This window comes from Acanthopagrus latus, chromosome 8 (assembly GCF_904848185.1).
Source record: "Acanthopagrus latus isolate v.2019 chromosome 8, fAcaLat1.1, whole genome shotgun sequence".
Classification (NCBI taxonomy): domain Eukaryota; kingdom Metazoa; phylum Chordata; class Actinopteri; order Spariformes; family Sparidae; genus Acanthopagrus; species Acanthopagrus latus.
Window position 1 is genome coordinate 24,479,700 of NC_051046.1, and position 19,851 is coordinate 24,499,550.

Here is a 19,851-nt window from a genome sequence, read left to right on the forward strand (position 1 = left end):
TCGGAAAATTTTACACATTAACACACAAGTTATTGTTAGGAGAATATGTTGCTCAAGTTCACATCACATGAATCATTCCTGATTCATGCTCTCTCTGTACAGCACACTGACACACACACACACATTCACACAAACACATGCACAGAGCGGCTCTTTCACAGCCAACAACAAACACATAATGGATCTTCTGAAAATGACCCAAGAACAGACGTCATGTTGTCATTCCTGGCAGCTGGAATAAAAAGAAGGTAAAACAGAGGAGGAGATCATGCAGGTGGGGTCGGACAGACAGACAGACACACACACACACAAACAGAGTCAAGGTGTCTAGAGATGATTTTGTGTTATCTGTGTTTAAAATAAAGAGTATTTCAACTGCAGGAGGGAGGAATATAAGCTTTTAAAAAATCTTTAATGCATTGTATTTTTCACATTATGTCTCATACATATACTGTATATTGACCGAAACACATACTACCCACATACTATACACAACTATCCTTGAGCTCTGACCACCACAATGAACAGGTTTTTGATCCTCATGAGTGACACGACAGCGTATTTCTTGACGTGCTGCCACTACGTGTACATCAATGGTATAATGCCAACCCATGGCCTGGAATGTGAGTTACATGTGTGCATGTGTGTATGCATGAGAGCAAACAAAACAGTGACCCATACTTACAAACATTGCTCTACAGTGTTTATAGTCCACAGAGAAACTTTTTACAATCAAGTGATTATGACCACAGTTGAAAACAGTTAATAATTAATAGAGGGGAGGGGAGGAGCAAGGGAACTAGACAATTTCTTGTGGATGGCATCATTCTCTCAGAAGGATACAAAAAATGAACGTATATAATGCTAAAATCAGTCGCTAAATACACTTGTTACCTGGGTGGCCCACTGATTTATATTGAGGAACTACAAACCAGATGCTAAGATGGCACCTATTCAGTCCAATGAGAATTGCTCAGCTGACGCCTACATAAAAGGACTTCTAGCTTTCAGGTTCACTTCCTGGTTATGTGGCCCACTGAATATGCACAGTAGTGTTTCTCCCACCAGCCCCTGGGCTCAGAGAGAGGTTAATAAGTGAGCTACATATGGAGAAAGTGATATACAGAGAGAGCAACAGACAGAGAGACGAAGGGAAGGAGATGAAGCTTTAGTCTGTGTGTGTGTGTGTGTGTGTGTGTGTGTGTGTGTGTGTGTGTGTGTGTCAGGTGTGACAGCAGCAGGTGGAGATAAAGCACGTTACTGACATTCTGTTCCTAATCCCCCACTGAATACAACGTCTACTGACCGATTGTCTGACACACACACACACACACACACACACACACACACACACACACACACACACGCCACCTGCCAAAGCAACAGATATATAATAATATAGTCCTCTCCACTGCAGCGTCATTTTCTATTCTTCAGCTTTCCCACCCTATATTTAAAAAGGATGCAAAACAACATGGGACACACACACACGCACACTCGAATGACAGCCAGGTCGTCAAGGCTGATGACCTTACACTCTGTGTGTCGTTCTCTTGAAATCAAAAAAGCCCCAGTGTTTTTATTTTCAGTGTTCATTCAGTCTGCGCCCTGAATGAACTGAAAGCAAACCAGCTTTAACAAAGCGGCATGACTCACATCTCATTTTTCACTTCTATCGGTTATTTCATGTTCAGGATTAAAACACTGAAAACCTTTGTCAGCTCATATGTTTTCTATTGTACAGTAATTGTTCTCTGGTTCACTGGCAGTTTGTATTTCCATTGTGAGTGAGTTGGCCCCGGCCCCTGTTTGAGTTTCTCACTGCCTGCAGACACATCATGTGCATCATTGCTATGCAAAGTCCTCTCTGTGCACACAGGAGGGCCCAAAACCACTGACTGTTCCTATGGCTTGGATGGAAATATCATGCAAATTCACACACAGGCTGCACATAGAGTTACAAAACCAAAGAGGGAGAGAGAGTAGAGCCCAGAGATCTTATAACTTAAACTCATATTGGCAGAAAATTAAGCTTAATTCAATGCAAAAAAAACAAGTGAAGTAAAGTAAACAGTCATATCTTCTGTTCCTTTTGAATAAAGCATGCTGAATCTGTTTTTATTTCGGGTAGCAGGTCGAGATGGATTATGATTTTATGAAGATACAACGGCTAACATGTTAACAGTTACACTCTTGTATCCAGCAGGCTTAAAGTTTATTCATCTAATGTCACGTATCTGGCAAACAGACAAATGTAAGTCCAGTATCTTCTTACTCCTTCTCACTTTCTGCTCTGTTTTGGTCTTCACTACATGCGGAGGGAAATATCAGGCTCTTCAGCTGCTGAATCTTCCACTATGATCACCAGACAGTTAATAGCTGACACTGTCTGTGTGCTGTTTGGTGCTATCCAGGTCAAGTGTACAGTATATTTATCAATGATCTTCACCGGGGAACGAGGGCCGAAAAAACAAAAAGATAATGAAAATAAAATGCAAATATAACTGAAAGACCTGAAAACAGTCTGCAGTGTTGAGAGGAACTGCCAAGTCAGGTGCTGATTCTGTGTGAGCTCAGAGTGACTCCTGCTTTTATACAATGTAATTTAATTACATTTTTCTGTTTTTATTTTCTATAACTGAATATACTAAATAATCTGTTCACTCAAACATTGTGCATCAAAGTGTAAATTAGTACACTGGATGTGCCTCATTTTGTATGTTGTTTTCAATAATGATTTCATTTACACTAAACCTGGCAACCGTTTTATTACATGTCGCAGGTAAAATAATTTTCATTCAACACTGAAATGACCAAAGAAAAACTGTTTATGTACGGATCAACGGTGCACTGACTCATGCATGAAAACAAAAATGAATAATTTAATCATTCATGCAAGGGTTCATTTGTTTTAGTAAAAGTACCAAAGGAAATAAAATCTCCACACAAACGGGTAAAAAAAAAAAAAAAAAAAAAAAATCACCTTATCTCCACAGCCTGGATTGCATTCTGGGTTTTTTTTCCATTCCAGGAAAAGTGTGACACTCTTTCACCTCACAGAAATTACAGGGAGGCTGACGTGAACGGTTTGATGTGGTTGTGCTACTAAAACACTCGGTTAAGGTTAGAGAGAGACGGTTGTTTGGTTATCATGCCTAACTGACTTCAACCTTTCACCTCATCTGATCTCAATCTGCAGTCTGTGTTGTATTAATGAGACGAGGGGCTGAGAAAATGTTGCGTTTCCAGGTGAGCCATGTTGAATATTTGAGTTCAGCCCAGCAGACAGTTACTGGAAGAGAAGGCCTGAGAACAGAGAAATGGCGATGACACACACACGCTGGATTTCACACCAGACTGACCTTTCTCCACACGGGTTTCTATCCAAACCTCGTGTCTCTAGCCTTTATTTTTCACCTTGCATACACACACAAACACACACACTGTTTCTGCCTCCACCTTGTATGCGTACATTCACTTAGACAGAGATTGATATGCACACGCATACAAAGACATGAAGCAACCAAAACACAGGGACACACACAAAGAGCAGACAAACACAGGCCTCCATCTTTGCATGTGCCCCACTGCATTATAGGAGTGGGTGTGGTCATTGATCTAAAGCCTGGAGCCGGAAATATGAGACCGTGTGTGTGGAGTACTGTGTGTGTGTGTGTGTGTGTGTGTGTGTGTGTGTGTGTGTGTGTGTGTGTGTGTGTGTGCATATAGAGAAGAGGTTTTGTGTCCCGCATTAAAGTCTCTGAACAGAGAGACGCTGACTGTCTGTGAGGCTCAGAGGAAGGTTCGCTTGTACTGATTAAAATTACACAGGCTTCATTAAAATGTACTGAACAATCACTCAGAACGTACCGGGATGTTAAACACAACTGTGCACGCGCACACACACTCACACACGTGCACACAGCACACACACACTGTCGGATGCAAAGCAGCAGTAGCAGAGGGAACCAATTAGTGGTCTGGCTTTGATGATGTCACTGACAAGTAACGCACTGGTGGCACAGCTTCCGTTCAGAGGGTAACATAACACCACATGCTGTGCATGCATGCACACACACCACACACAGAGACACACACACACTTGATGTTGATAGGTATGTGACAGAGGAGAGGTTTCAAAGGCTGAGGTTTAAAACTGATGATTTAATTAGAGGGCAACCAAAGGCGACTGATACAAAATGACTTTAGAGGGTTTTGCATGTTTTTTTGTTTTTTTTGGGTGGGGGGTCACTATCATCATGAGTTTATTCATTTTCTTTGGGATGAGAACATGCGACCACATCAGTAGACAGAATAAATGGAAAACATGCCTGGAAGATCTGACAAAGTAAACAAAATGTCAGTGTCATGAGGATGCAAATGTAATGTTCTAAGAATAAGGACATCTCTCATTTTCTCTTTTACGTAACCGTTGAAAAATCATAAAAGGACAAACAGAAAGACTTGACCTATTTGCTGCCATTCAGTTAATACGTTACTAGTTGACGTCTTCAAAGAATGAGCTGCTTTCCAAAGACTGGACTGACCAGAAAAGGGTGCACAGATACTATAAAGTATTTACACAGATATAACAACATCCATATTATTTTGCTACTGACTCTTATTAATCTTGAATCAACTTTGATCCACAAGGACAATAATGGTAATAATAATGGACAATAAAAACGCTGTGGGCTAAAGGTTCCACATACATAAGGGAAGTAGGAAAAAAGAAATGTGGAATGACCACTTGTAGCATTAAAGGGCCAATGTTCGGTCCATGGTTGATTTGAAAGCAATCAAAAAATGTCAAATGCAGAACGTTGGCTCTGATGCGGCATCCTTTCTCTGTCTCCACTTTGAGGTTTAAACACTATCCGATGTCAGGAGTAATAACTGATCAGCACTGAATAATCTGAATTTGCACGCTAAAGTTATCAAATAAATGAAGCAGAGTGAAAGAATAAAGTAGCAGAAAATGGAAATGCTGAAGCAAAGAACCTCCAAACTGTACATAAGCACAGTACTTGATTACATCGTAGTTGGTTACATTCCTTCAATGCTTTTGAAACTAAGACTTGTATTTTTCTTGTATAATGTAATATATATTGTTTCCAGTTATTGTTTATCATTCTCCTGGATCACTAATAGCAAGACGGTCCCCAAAAATGCTGATATAAAAAGAAAGGATGTTCTTAGTTTTGCAAATGTTCCGCAGTATTAGACAAGAAAAATTGTCATGACATGACTGAGTCATCAGTCAACAGATTTATTAAAGTTCATTCCTAGAATAATGTGAGTGACCACATTTATAGATTTAAAAACATGCTCATGCACACACAGGAAATGATTTGAAAATGAGGGAAACCCTCCACATGTGTGTCTCTGTCTTGGGTTTTGTGTTCGAGCTCCTCCCTGAAAGTTCACCCTCTCCATCATGTATCTGACAGAGACTCATCTGCTTCTCATTTAGCCCCCCTCAAACCACTAATCTCTGTCTGTCTCTTTCTGCATCTTTTCACTCTTTTCTCTCTGTTTCAGGTTTTGTTTACTGTTTATATGTTGGTGTGTGTGTGTAGTGTGTCGTGTTTTTTGCGTAGATATGTGTGTCTAAGTCTTAACACACAGTCTGGCGCCACTGTCTCATCAGCATGCAGGGGTAATGTATGAACACACTCGATGTTGCGCACTATTATGCACACACACGAGCGTGCACACGCAGGCATACACGCATGCACGTGTGTACACACACACACACACACACACACACACACACACACACACACACACACACACACACACAGAAATAACCTTCAACAGTGAAACTCAGAGTGATTCCTGTGGTTTCAACCTCGTCTAAAGTCACATCCTTAGATATGACTTTTCCACCAGCAAATGGTCGGTAATGGAGCCAGTTTCCAGTTTCCGAACCAAATCTCCACTTCTAATATTTTCATGACCAAAAGGAATTGTTTGGGGCCAAGTAAAAAATGGCTCTGTTGAGGCCTCTTCACCCTGACACTTGTGGAAGATGTAATGGGAGTGTAATGAAAATGAGTAACAACCTCGTGCTGAGCTGCTGTCATGGTCATCACTTTGACATATTTCACCAGCAGCGCTCCAGACTCAAGTACAGTCCAACACTCACATTGTAGGGAGGCCAGCAAAAAAAAAATGGAAGTGGTGAGGCAAGCTAGAAGGATGGAGCGCAGGACAGGAAGGAAGGAAAGACCTGTATCTGTTTCACCTAAAGGACGCAAGAGGCATGAAGCGCTTTCTTCACACAAAGGAAACCACAAACAAAACACTCTCAATGGCAAGGAACCCGCTGAATGAATGAAGGGAAGGTCTGACGATATGGAGACATTCAAATTGGCCTGTGTTCAAAGGGTTAACGAACAAGCGAACTCAGAACTTACTACCGACAGAAGGAACATGTATGCAAAGAACCACAGGAGGGGCAGGGGGTTGAGTCACAAAGGGATATATATTTGAAAGCAAAATGTATGTCAGTGATGATAAAAGGGATGTGCTAAAGATGTCATCACAGTATGACACAGTGCACAGGACTACAGCATGAATTTCAGAATTTCAAATAAATTTTTAATTTTCCTGACCTACAGGCTTCAATATAAACCTGCTAACATGAACAGCAAGTGATAAAAATGTCGGCCAAATAAAACATTAGTAAACAGTACATCATCTGATTCAGTCTATATCAATCATTGACATTGAATTAGTTTTTTTCTCTGTTTGATCACAAAATGATGTAATTATTTGTACCTTCAAATAACAGCTTCAAAATCAGTTTGATGGCACAGTGACTTTTAATAGGTCGAATGGTATCTCTGTCTCAGATAGCGTGTGTGATGTTTTGGTTTATGGCAGTACATTAAACACAGCACCAACCAGCACTGATTCTGGTAAAACTGAATCATATCTTATCGAGAAATGTTTTCTTGTCCTCCCTCTGATGTCCTCTGGCTGCTCTGCCTAATCTCTGTGATTTACAGTTTCCAGAAAGCAACTTGTTACCGCTGAGTACTGAAGCCGCAAGTTAGCTTTGCTAGCTGACTCGAGAGAGAGTTGGTGTTTACGGCGCAATCACAGGAGCTTCGGACCACCGCAGGAGGAGGAGGTGTTCAGGTCCAGGGCTGGACTTAATCCTAAATAAGTAATATTACCTGGCTAATTTATATTTCTTATGTTGTAGACCTTGCTTTATGTTTGCCTGTGTCAGAAAAGTTGACAACTTGCTAGTTCTTCATCATAAGGCAAGTCAGCCCATCTCAACAGAGGGTTAGCTGCTAGCATGTCTGCTAAAAGCAAAAATAATGGCAAAAATAATAGAGCACTCATGTCAAATGTTAGTTCGAGATATACCGTAATGTCCGAAAGTGCCGAGTTTTGTTTGTAGTTAGCACCTAATGTTAGCTATTGTATTCACAATAGTTGCATTGCTTGCATGAATTTCTACACAATACTGCTTTAAATGTCTTCTGTAACTTCAGTAAGGATGATGGTCAAGTGTATAATTCTAAACCCCTTGAAGCCCACTAAGACATAGAATGTCTTTACTAACTCATGCTGTGCAGCTCCACATTGTTAAAACACATAAAACATGTATTTTGAATTCTAGTGGAGTGCTTGAGGCTGAATTAAAAGGATGCACAGCATGAGTATTTTTTGTTATTGGGATAAGATGTTTTTTCTTACCTTTACGCTACTGCGGAGCGGAAGAACTGCATGTAAAACTGTAGACAAAATTAGTTAAACAGAAGAACTGTCTCCTGTTTCTCGTGCTTTCATTTTTCATTAGGCAGCCAAAATGTTCTTAGTCCAACATTCTGCTCAACTGCTCATTAGACCAATGCCTGAATTTTACTGTATAGTTAGCCCACATAGACAAGCTAACGCCAGTGGCTTTAAAAATTAACACAAAGTGTACTACCGTCAGCCTGCATGGGAACAGTTTTATTCCGTGTTTAAATGTGTTTACAGCTTCAAAGCTCTTCTTAGCGTGTTTAATACTTTAAAATCAGTCTGTTGCCACACAGGCAGCTGAAAAACCAGCTGCTGATGCTACAAGTCATGTCGAGGGCCGGGTTAATGCTTGCTAGCGAGTTAGCTGCTCATGCTAAAATTAGCCTCCTCCACAGCTGGCTCCCATTAGCCTGCAACGACACTGAGGGCCTGTACTTCTACTCTTTCTCTCTCTCTCTCAAACACATACACACACACACACACACACACACACACACACACACACACACACACACACACACACACACACACACACACACACACACATTGTATTCAGTCGCCAAGTTTAACCTGGCTGTGCTACCCTTTTGGTTTGGCACCATCTGTGTTTGGAAATGAAGGCGGGAGAGAGGGAGGAACAGAGGGGGAGAGCGGATGGAGGGCGGATGGGAGCGAGTGAAGGAGGGAAGGTTGAATGGGGGGAGTAGGGGATGTAGGCAAAAAACATAAGGAATGGAAAGAGGGAAGGGAGAAGAAGGGAGAGATGGAGGAGTGGTGTGGATGTTCATATAAAATGCCACAAGAAAAACAAACACAGGAAAAAGAAGGGAAGCTGGAAGAAAGAAAATATGGAGGGGAAAGTAACTCAAAGAAAGAAAGAAAGAAAGAAAAAGGAGAGAGAAAGAAAGAGGGGCAGAAACCCTAACTTGGATCCTCTTGATACTCTCTTAACCCTCTATTTTAACACTTTCAGGTTCTACAGAACATTTTAAAAGCAAATGATATCTCCTCAGACGTGTGTGTGTGCGTGTGTATGTGTGTGTGTGTGTGTGTGTGTGTGTGTGTGTTTGCAGTTTAGCTGTGACAGTAATTAAGAGAAGAAGCTGCAACGTGCGCAAGATCTCTGCCCTGGCCTGACAATTGTATTCAACAGGGAGGTCCGGCAGGAATCCGAACATGGTGTGTGTGCATGTGGTTTTCTGTGTGTGAGTGTGTGTGTGTGTGTGTGTGCGTGTGTGTGTGTGTATGTGTGTGAAATGAAAGCTGGTTTTGTGGTAGAGCAACACAGCAGAAAATGTACACTCAGTACACAATTAAAGGCTCTGCATTGGAACAACTGAGTGGAGCTGTCCACTTTCTTTGAAACAATACCTAGTTTTTTTTTTTTTTTTGCATTTCACTCAGGAAACCACAGTCTGCGCTTGCGTGTCATTTTTTATATGAGTGAAATATAAATGAATATTACATTAAAGTAAAGACCGAAACCTCAAACTTGTGACTTCTGTCAGAGCTGCACGTACAGAGCGTTCCAGTGATGTGACGTGACTTATTGTGAGTCACTATGCTCAAAAATCATGACTTTGTTTCTCAGTTCTGCAGAAGAATATGGACGATCAAAGCGCACTATCAACAAGCTTATCTGGATCCTCCAATGTGAGAGTGTGTGTGTGTGTGTGTGTGTTTGGTGGGGCACGTTTGAGCGTGTAAATGCTTGGCTTCAGTCCTACAGAACTGCTGTGAACCTGCTTTACGTTGACGACTCCTGGCCTCATTAAAACTTCATAGATCTGTGAGCACCGTTGAGGTGACAAAGGAGAAGGTATCACCTTACACACACACTCTGTTGTGTGTTGCTGCCATACACACACGTACCGTCTCTTTCTCTCTTTGTCTGGCACGCACGCCACATCTGAAAATCTTCTGCAAAATGCCCAGTGTTCTTCAAAACAAGCACACACACACACACCAGCATACACACATTAGCACACGCACACACACACGCGTGCGCACATACACACACACACATACACACACTGTTCCCAACCATCAGGGCACTTGTGTTAAATAATTAACAGTGTGAGATTAGTCCGTCAGCCTTGGGGCATGGAGATCCATCGATTCCCCAGGATGCATTTTTAATGAGCCGCCAACCGGCATTCATTTCAGCTAGCCAGTGTCCGTGGAGGGCCTTCTGACAAACACACTCTCACCCACCCACCCACCCACACACCCACACACACACACACGCACCAACAAAGTCCAGGCTTAGCGCCAGGGGAGACAATTAACATACACATAAACAGCAGCACTGTACACTAGAGTGGATATCACCTTGACGACAGCAGCAAACTAACATCTTCTGTGTTCTTTAAGTAGTTTAACTATGATCTTGATCAAGCAGCAGCACTACTGAGTGTCAAGGTTTAACTAGGTGTTAGATGTCATCGTAAACAGCCATCAACAAAGGTCTAGAAACACACCTTTGTGTGGATAAATTCACATAAAGTTTTTTCTTTTACTTTTGTGCGCGTGTCTGGCCCGTCATTTTCATTTCATAAAAGAGGAACAGAAAGCAAAAAAGCAGACAGGGATTCATGTGTTTCTCAAAAGCTATTTTTTGTAAGAGTTTCACATCATCATATGTGAAAACAAAGTTACTCAGCCATGTGAAAGTGTGAGAGAAATGACAAAGACAATAGACGGGTAAGGGCATGGGCGGAAATCAATAACCTTCATCAGTGAAAACATATCATTATAAGTATATAATAAGTATATCATGATATGCAATGAAAACACTTTTAAAGGTGCAGAACGATGTGTTTTTAAGTTTCTCAAGATTGGTCCCCCCCACATCTGCCTCACAGTGGTTTGGTCCACTGCCAGTCAACCTGCACCTCACACACCTGTCTCTGTGGAGCGTCTCTCAGCATGGTGCCGCTGGACCATAATAAGTAGATATTTTGCAAAAGTTAACTTGAAAGAAAGGTGCTATTTTTCTCTTCTCACACAGTTTTAGGTTTAAGCACAAAAAATGCCTGCTGTGGGTTAGAAAAACACAGTGTTTTGGCTCAAAATAGCTCCCTGTTTCAGTCACCACAAACACTGCAGTAGATGTCCTGAGGTCTCAGTCAAAACACCTGTTTCTGTCGCCCGAAAATGACCCTGGTTGTCTTTTCAGGGGTGTACAAGTCAAGTATTGCTCTTGAGAGTGTTTTCTGTTTATTGTACCCCCTAAACAGTGAAGTGAAATATCTGCCCCTGGGTTCAGGCTGCATTTTGAGAATCTCGTTTCACTGTTGCCAATCTCGATGCCACAGCTCAGACCGTATGACCTTTACAACAGAGAGAGTGTGTGTGGTGTGTCTGTGTGTGTGTGTCTGTGTGTGTGTGTGTGTGTGTGTGTGTGTGTGTGTGTGTGTGTGTGCGTATGTGTGTGCGTGTGTGTTTGAGAAAGTGAGTGGATGTCTCGCACTGGTCCTACCTTTCCTGTCTCTCTCTCGAAGTCGACATACTCTCTTGTGGGAACCTGCCTCTGATCGCCGTGCAGGTTGGCTGGAAAGAACTGGAGAGAGAGGTTGGTGCCTGTAGCTACAAAGGCCTGGAGAGAGAAACACAGACAGTATTGTCGGGATGACTAACGGTACTTTCACAAAATAGTAACACAAAGACAATTTCTGATAAATAATCATCAGTAACGTGGATGTGATGCAGCTTTTACTCTGATATAATGATATCCATAATTCATTATATCATAATTCATAAAATGACATATAGTCTTATATCATGATATCAAGTTATATCAATGTATTCCCCAGTCCTCACAGCTGAAGACTGAACAATGTACGCAGAGAGGGAGAAATGCAAGAATGTATGAAGCTGGAGAACAGTGTGTGATTTATTGAATTCAGAACTGCAAATGAGCCTCTATCATTACACTTTATAAATGGTAAAGCTACACTCCCTGTCAAAGTTAGTTATGCTATTATAGGGAATAATAAGCAGCCTGTAGAAACAGCTGGATTATGTCTTCTGTGGTTGTGGGGGAGGTTTGACGATTCTGAGAAAATCACTCAAGAGATATCACCCACTTGACTTAAGCCATGGGAGTAATCATTTAAAGGCAGCAACAAGAGCACTTGTTACAATCCGAAGGCGTGGAGTTTGGAAGACGTAAGAACAGGCGGTCGGATCAGCATACCTGCTAACAGTTATTGTCATTATCCATTAATCTGCTGATTATTTTCATGATCAAATCGAGGAAAATGTAAAAAAAATGTGGTTTCCATCCTAAGTGAAAGGCTGTAATTTTTATGTTATTCACACAAAATTATTTATTGGTGACTAATCAATGCAGCTGTGATTTCATAAAAGTCATTAAAGTACAATCTGGAGTGCCCCTTTACTTTCAAAAATATAACTCACACACAGATTTATATATAAAAGAATAACACTTTGAATTATTGATTCTAAGTACATGCAGTTATCACAGATTTATTGCGATGTCTCCAGATGGTGTGTGCATTAGTTGAACAGCAGAATGTCTGAGTAGGTTTAAATGTCTTGATCTGGGTCTGAGCCTTAAAGAGTTCAAGTTTGACAGACAGAGTTCTTCTTTGTCTCTGTCGCTTTCCCTCCGTTTCTTCTTAGTCTGACCGTGCTCCTCTCAGAACAAAAGCACAAAGTGAACCACACACACACACATAATCACATCATACTGTAGCTTTCCTCCTTTTTGATTTCTGTAAAATGGCTTCTTGCTCTAATGGGAGACATTCCTTTTTCAATAGGCCCACACACGCACGGCCCCCTCAGACTCACTCACTCACTCACACACACACACACAAACACACACACTTAGAAGCCACGCATACAGAAACACAAATAAAATGAAATCAATAGAATGCATTTCTCTGTTGCAGTCAGAAAGCAATGAATTAGAGAGAGGAAGAAAATCAAGTTAGAAAATGTCTGTTTTTCATGTGTAACTCTGTGTGTGTGTCTATTGTCTGTGTGTGTGTGTGATGAGTTGTGTTTGCTGAGACAGATCAATACTAAGGGCATTAGGGCTGCGACTGAGCTGGAAGCATATGAATTATGCACCCTGTCAAATCTGCCCCTCATCAGAGAGCGAGAGAACGAGGGAGAGAAGCTGACTGAAAGAGGAGAAGGAGAGAACAACCGTGAGCGGAGGAGAGGGAAATAAAGGGAGGGGAACGCAGAAAATTACTAAGTGTACACATGGACACACAAAGAGAAAAAAACCGTCTGTCATACACACACGTATATACACACGCTCTTACAGAAACGGGAACTCAAAGAACACCCGAGTCATCATTTCTGCTGTATTTGAAGTATTGGATTACAACCATCTGATACTCATTTGCTGCCTACTACCGCGGGAGAAAAAAAAAAGAGGGAAGGAGAAGCAGAGAGAGGAGAGAGATGGAGGGAAACTGAGAGACAAAGGAGGAAAAAGAAAAAGAGAGGGAAGCACAGAGAAATGGAGGAAATGAGGAAGAGGGGCCGAAATGAAGGGGAAGGGGACAGCGGTCAGTGAGACAGCCATATGAATGTAAAGACAGTGGGACAGAGAGAGAGAGAGAGAGAGAGAGAGAGAGAGAGAGAGAGAGAGAGAGAGAGAGAGAGAGAGAGAGAGAGAGAGAGAGAGAGAGAGAGAGAGAGAGAGAGAGAATGGAGGGTGGGCAGTGCAGCATGAAAATCAATAGTAGTTGAGAAAGCGACTCCTCTCTAATGAGCTGAGCCGAAGATAATTTACTTTGAATTATTGTCCCATTCATCAGATCAGTCCTGAACAACTTAGAGTCATCCTGTGTGTGTGTGTGTGTGACATTGAATCCCTGAACATACTCAGCCACATTTTTACACATGTACATCATAAAGTAATGTTGAAAATAAGCTGTAAAAAAACATTATCATAAGTTGAAATTGGAAGTTTAAGTGTGCCACTTTTTGACATGGGTAATGTATGTTTTTTCCCTCTTGTTCACGATCTAAAATATCATAATTTCTATTACATACTTACATCTATCTACATATCTATACCCCATAACGTACTGTATAAAGGGATAAATGGCCATCTTATTATTACCCTTAAAAAAACAAAACTATTTGAACTATGATGAGGAAAACAACCAGCATAACAGCATTTCTGCGAGCAGTTGGAAAGTATTAACTGAGAGTTATAGCATACGTATATAATTATAAAGGTTTGTCTTTTATTTCTACTTAACCAGCTTTATTGGCAAGAAAGTATAGGCTATTACAGGATCATTATACTAAAGATCCCCTCAAGATACATTATATAAGCTTATACAAATCAAACCCTGTTTTTTCCACAAAAAAAAAAAACATTTAATTACCCTGCTGAAAACAAAAAAATGACATTAGCGTGTTCTCTGACAATGAAGAATCCAGATTCTAAGAATATGCCAATATCATTCACTTTCAAGTATAACTGCTACATCACCCTTGTGTAAATTAACATTTAATCCCTGATGGAATTACAAACCAGTTGAGATGTCACTGCATACATGTCTTAAAAACTCAGATTTCAGTTAAGTGAAGACAAATGTTCCCTCTCCAGCAAGGGAATGTGAAAACAGCCGTCTGGTGGTGAACTCTTCACAAACATCATCCTACACAGCGAAGCTCAAACACACTGTTGCGTTAAGTGGAATACGTTCAGTGTTAAGCCAATATGTTGCCCCCGGTCCTCGGTTGATTTGTTTTCTCATCTATAAAAAAGTGGTCCTTGACAGCACGTTTGCGTCTCATTGTGTCGGACTGTTGTTCACACTGACCATGAAAATAGCAGGAGGTCTTTAGCAGCGTCTGGCCCAAAAGATAAATAAGCGGCATGATGTCACACCTGCCATCAAACCATTAAAACCGTGGCCATCAATTCTCACTGCACAGGAGGCTTATAAATACAGTGAGGACAGACAGGCGGATAGACAGACAGACAGACGCATCATGTCCCACTAAAAGATTGTAAAACTAGATGTACCCCCTCTCCACCCCCCCCCGCCCCTTCGCCGTACCCTCCGCCACGATGACAGCATGTTTGTGAAAAATACCTCGAGGATGACTAAGGCTGCAGAAGTTGCCCCGTGTTTGTGTGTGTTTGTGCCAACAGACTAAAGGCTTTTCACTTTGGCTTCACCTTTTGTTGAGGACATCATCTAATAGGAAGTCTGAAACAGACTGGACACTGTACGCGTGCAGTTATGAATGTGTTCGCGCTCGATTTAAAGTTGTGAACAGCCCATCAACAGAGTTTTGAAATGAAAACAAAAAAGGTCACGAGGTTCATTCGCACTTGTGGAGAAAATAGTGACACACGCAGACGTGTCGAGTTCATGAAGGACACTCATCCTCCAACTGTTACTTTGCAGATCAAGACTTTAAAAACCTAGAATAAGCATATATTATTATTATCACGGATATATTGGTATCTGCGTATTTGGTGTCTGATATGTGCTGATATGAAAACTTCTTTTTAGAGATTATAATGCAGAAAATGATGCCAGGGTTAATTTAAAATGATTCAGTGCGCTGATGTTATTTTAGACGATAAAGTTTATTGTTGAAGTGCAAAATATCCCGTCTCTGTTACATATCTTATCACTTTATATGTTTGTATATTGGTTGATATATCAATATAAAAAATTGATCTAGCTTGAATGCATTGTTATACAGCCTATTTAACCTATTTATAATTGCAATTGTAATGAATCAATTTACTTTTATATTTTAAAGGGCTGCTACGTTGTTTTGGAGAAAAAAAAATCAGAAACTCAGAATGATAATATGTATAATATTAATGAGTTAATAATACAAGCTCAGAAATATTTTTTTTTTCACAAGTGAACAAACAAGCTGTTCTCAGAGGAAAATAAGGTCCCCAGAACACTGTCTGAAGCTAGAAAGGTGGCAGCGTCCCCCAAATATGAACAAAGTAAGACAGTATGAAATTGTGTTTGTTTATTCAGTCTTGAGAACAAAGACAGTTTATTTAGTTTATTTTGGCATAAAAATCAGTCTATAAAAATAAATATCTGACTAAAATATCTTTCCCAAAACAACACTGTACGCCTCTAAGTACACTTTGCTGATAATAAGTCAAATTTTGATCTCGGGACTTTTTACTTTACACTGAGGTGTTGCGAGGTGTTGCGACACGCTGGTCACTCCATTAGACAAAAGAGTTCAGTACGAGTTCATTGAAGACGGGCATTTGAAGACGCGGCTGGAGAGGATTGTGGTTTGGAAATGGAGCGAGACAGATTCAGCTCACCGGCCTTCTTCTACTGTGACACTGTTGCTACACGCTGCCTCCTCCTGCAATGATTACTCGCCCGCTGCTGCTCCGTAAATGAGGACGAGGAGAAACACCTTTCAGTGTCATACACCACAACACCATGACTGACGACAGAGCACAGATTTGAATCAACCCAAAACAGCTCCAGCCTGATCGTAAGTAGAGCTAATGATTATTACCTCAGCTGAGGAGATTCACTCATCTTGATCTGTTTTTCTGTTCGTTGGCTTGTCAACAGGATTGCACACAAACTGCAGAACGGATTTCCACAAAACTTGAATGGAGGATGGGTCTCAGCCCAGAGTAAACACACTTTTGGTGAGGACAAAGGGACGGATCAAGGATTTCTTTTTTCACTGTCTTTACCATCCCCAGACGGGGCATTTCTTGGCATTTTCATTCATTTCTCAGGGAATAGTGTCTTGATGGATAAAATCAGGGGTATTCGTGTTTCTTATCTATGAGTATGGAGAAAAGGGGACTGTTGGGCTGTGGCAGAAGAATGTGCTCTTCTGAGTGTCATTCTAGTTTTCCATTTATTGATTCTATTGATATATTATTTTCTTGATTACATAAAATGTTGGATAAAAACGTAAAGTGCCTTTCCCAAACCCCAAATATACTCTCAGATCCGCCAGAGAAAAGCAGCGAATCCTCAGAACTGAGCATCTGAAACCAGAGACCGTTTGGCATTTTGACTGATCAGTGTTTAATCAGTCATCAAAATAGTGGCTGTAACACTGTCATTGAACGTCATACAGGCGTTTTTATTTTCCTGTTCTCTACGTCTGCTTCATTCACTACATGTTTACTGAGTATTCCAAAATTAGACATGACAGGTCATATTTACATCAAGCGAGCAGTTTTTAGGCCTCAAATTACAGGTCTACCAGTGTTTTTTGTAACCGTAATGTGTCTGTGTGATAACATGCCTTAATGAGAACCTCTGAGACAATGATGACTGCAGCCGGGTTAGCAAGTGAAGCGAAGCTAAGCCTGGTGGGTCTGCACGTCTGATAACACGTCTACTTCCTTGAACGGGGACACATGAAAACATCAGCGCGCCCTGCACAAAGCGAACTGATCCCACCAAGAACAAGAGTTCATTTGTCTCCTATCATGGAGACAACCTTGAGATTAATGTCAGTTTAGAATGCCAGTGTTTCTCCTACGAGCCAAAGCTGAGTTTACAGGCCAGTGTGTTGGTTCAGTTCAACAAAACACACACCTCACATCCTCACAAGCACACGCAGACATGCAAAAATAAGAGGATAAATGTCACTTTGCACTCACTATTTCTGACCGGCCGTCCCTGCAGGCGTTCTGGAAGCGGGCTTGTCTCTCCTCGTGGGGCCGGTCCCTGAAGCCAGTGTATTTAATCTACGGTGGAAAGACAACACATGCACACACACACACACACACACACACACACACACACACACACACACACATACAGTTTATATACCCATAATATACTGGCTTTTTTTTTTGTTTGTTTGTTTGATTTGCTATAGTAAACACACTGAAACAGGGCCGTTTGACAGTGACTGCTGATGCTCACTGGCAGCGGTGGGCTGTAATTTGAAGAGAAGCCACAGGAATTTTTGATTTCAAGTGAAAAGCGCCATCCTTTATCTCTTCTCCTCATCATTTAAAAACAAAATCAGTTCAAACAGAGAGGGAAAGATAAGCAGAAATGTTTGCTTACATTTAGAGTAATTTGAAAATAAACTGAATGAACAAAGTAAATAAGCAAAGAATAAGACCAAGGCGAAAAGGAAGAGGGAAGAAAAATCTATTTTTCTGATTTTCAGAAAGCCAGAGATCAGAGAGGTGAAACAACTGATTGTTCTTCTGTAGACTGTCGTTGTTCTGCTTTGGGGCATTGTATCCTGCTGTAGGTTTTCCCCCGCTGAACTTATTATATGAAATAAATGAACCTGTGTGAAGCTCACAGCCCTCCAGCATGCTTTCCTCCGCTAACGAGCCTCCCTCTCTTGTCTTTATTTCCGCCGTCTCACAGACAGTCTCCAGTGTGTGTGTGTGTGTGTGTGTGGCTCTCTCTCTCACACTCACCTCACACTCCCTGCTCAACTTGCGGAAAAACTCCTCATTGTCGAACTTGCTCCTCTGGTCCGGGACTACCCGCGGCATCTTCTCCAGCTCTCTCCGGCCTCTTCACGGTCACTTTTTAAGCCCCCCTTTTGTTTTTGCCTTCAAACACGATCCCGCAGAGTGAAAAGTTGCGTGTCTAACCGTCCGTCCCTCACTCTGCCTCTCTTTCACTCACTTCTCTTCCGTGTCTGTCTCTCTCTCTCTCTCTCTCTCTCTCTCTCTCTCTCTCTGTGTGTGTGTGTTTGTTCTCTGTGTGGAGCAATGTGCTCTCTGATTATCACCGCTGCTCTTATGAAGATGATCTGCGCTCCGACTCGCCTCTGGCTCCAAGTGGCTCTTATTAAGTGACCCACCGCGATAGATAAAGCTCAATTTGACCGTCTCTCTCTCTCTCTCTCTCTCCCTCTCTCTCTCTCTCTCTCTCTCTCTCTCTCTCTCTCTCTCTCTCTCTGTGTGTGTTGACGAGCGTGTGATCTCCGGGGCAAGTGGCAACAAACGAGCGCTCCCTGTCTGTGTCTCCGGGTCTACCTGCGTCTTCCAGGAGCTCCTCCCTCAGTAGCCCCGCCGGGTAATCACACGTTCAAGAGTTTAGGGGGCCACAATAACGCATAAAGCTCAAGGGATTATGTAAGTATAGCCTTTAATTTGGCGGCTTTAATTAAAGTCAGGGTGGTGCCAGAGGAGGAAATATCTTTTTTTTGGCACCCAGTCTAATTTACATTTTTATCCTTGTATCATCATCAACAGTAGCAGCTGTTCCAGCGTGATTCAGCAGGACAAACAGGCGTATAATGTGTGTGTGTCGCGGCAGTAGCCCATGGGGGAAAAAAAGCGTGAATATTATGGCTGAAACTTAAACAGACAGAATTTAAAACTCATTTGGGGCTCGTGTCAAGCTATCAGCACCAATGGCCGTCTGCTGTAGTTCATGCTTCCATCTGCCGCTGAAGCTTTTAATGTGTGTTTCTTCTTCTGTGTCACACTTTGAACCGCGCAACTGTCAAAAATCAAATTTACGACAATTCCGCAAGCACTTGAAAGCATCAGCAGTCTACTTCCTGGCTCCGTCGAGTCGCTCTTGTGACTGTACACCCAAAATACCGCCCCCCTCCTGCCCCTTCCTCCTCCTCCTCCTCCTCCTCAACCCCCCCATTCACAATAATAATACTACTACACACGCTACTCGGGGCCGCCACTGCGCATGCGCTTCGACCGCAGAAACTTTATGGGATCCTTATGTGAGAGGTGGAGGAGGGAGGGAGCATGAAGCGAGGGGGCAGACACACAGACAGACAGTGTTTGTGTTTCCCTGATAAACTAAATCCGTCGGTAATCCTGAAATCCTGCAGAAATGTTGTTTAAGATTTGAGATGGGTGTACGCACACAGGGTTGCATTGTGTTTAGTCTGTTTTTCACCTGGCCCACCGAAAAAAAGTGAATAAACTCTGTCAGGCCTTGTGTGAAATGATGGGAAAGGCAGTGTGGGTCGAAAGTGGTGACAGCTCTTTGAATGAGTTCTCCACAGTGAACTCTGTTACTGGTTTAAACTCAGCACGGCTTTTTATACGCCTCCTGACATTTTAAGGAATGTGGTCAGTTTTAAAGGTCAACAAGTCACTTTTTTTGTTTC

The 19,851-nt window shown here is 41.8% G+C and overlaps 1 protein-coding gene across 4 annotated transcripts in view; it reads right to left on the reverse strand.

Moving 5' to 3' along the window:
- The window catches only part of cbfb (core-binding factor subunit beta), a 38,249-nt gene extending 19,520 nt beyond the window's left edge, over window positions 1-18,729 (reverse strand). Inside the window, exons 1-3 of one of the 4 annotated variants that reach the window (XM_037107708.1) lie at window positions 18,182-18,729; window positions 17,399-17,485; window positions 11,246-11,362 (exon numbers count right to left, since the gene is read on the reverse strand). In XM_037107708.1, coding sequence (XP_036963603.1) covers window positions 11,246-11,362; window positions 17,399-17,485; window positions 18,182-18,259 — 282 coding nt within the window. In that variant the 5' untranslated portion in view covers window positions 18,260-18,729. The remainder of the gene's footprint in view (window positions 1-11,245; window positions 11,363-17,398; window positions 17,486-18,181) is intronic. The other 3 variants (XM_037107707.1, XM_037107710.1, XM_037107709.1) reach the window with 3 other exon arrangements.
- Window positions 18,730-19,851: the final 1,122 nt, after the last annotated feature.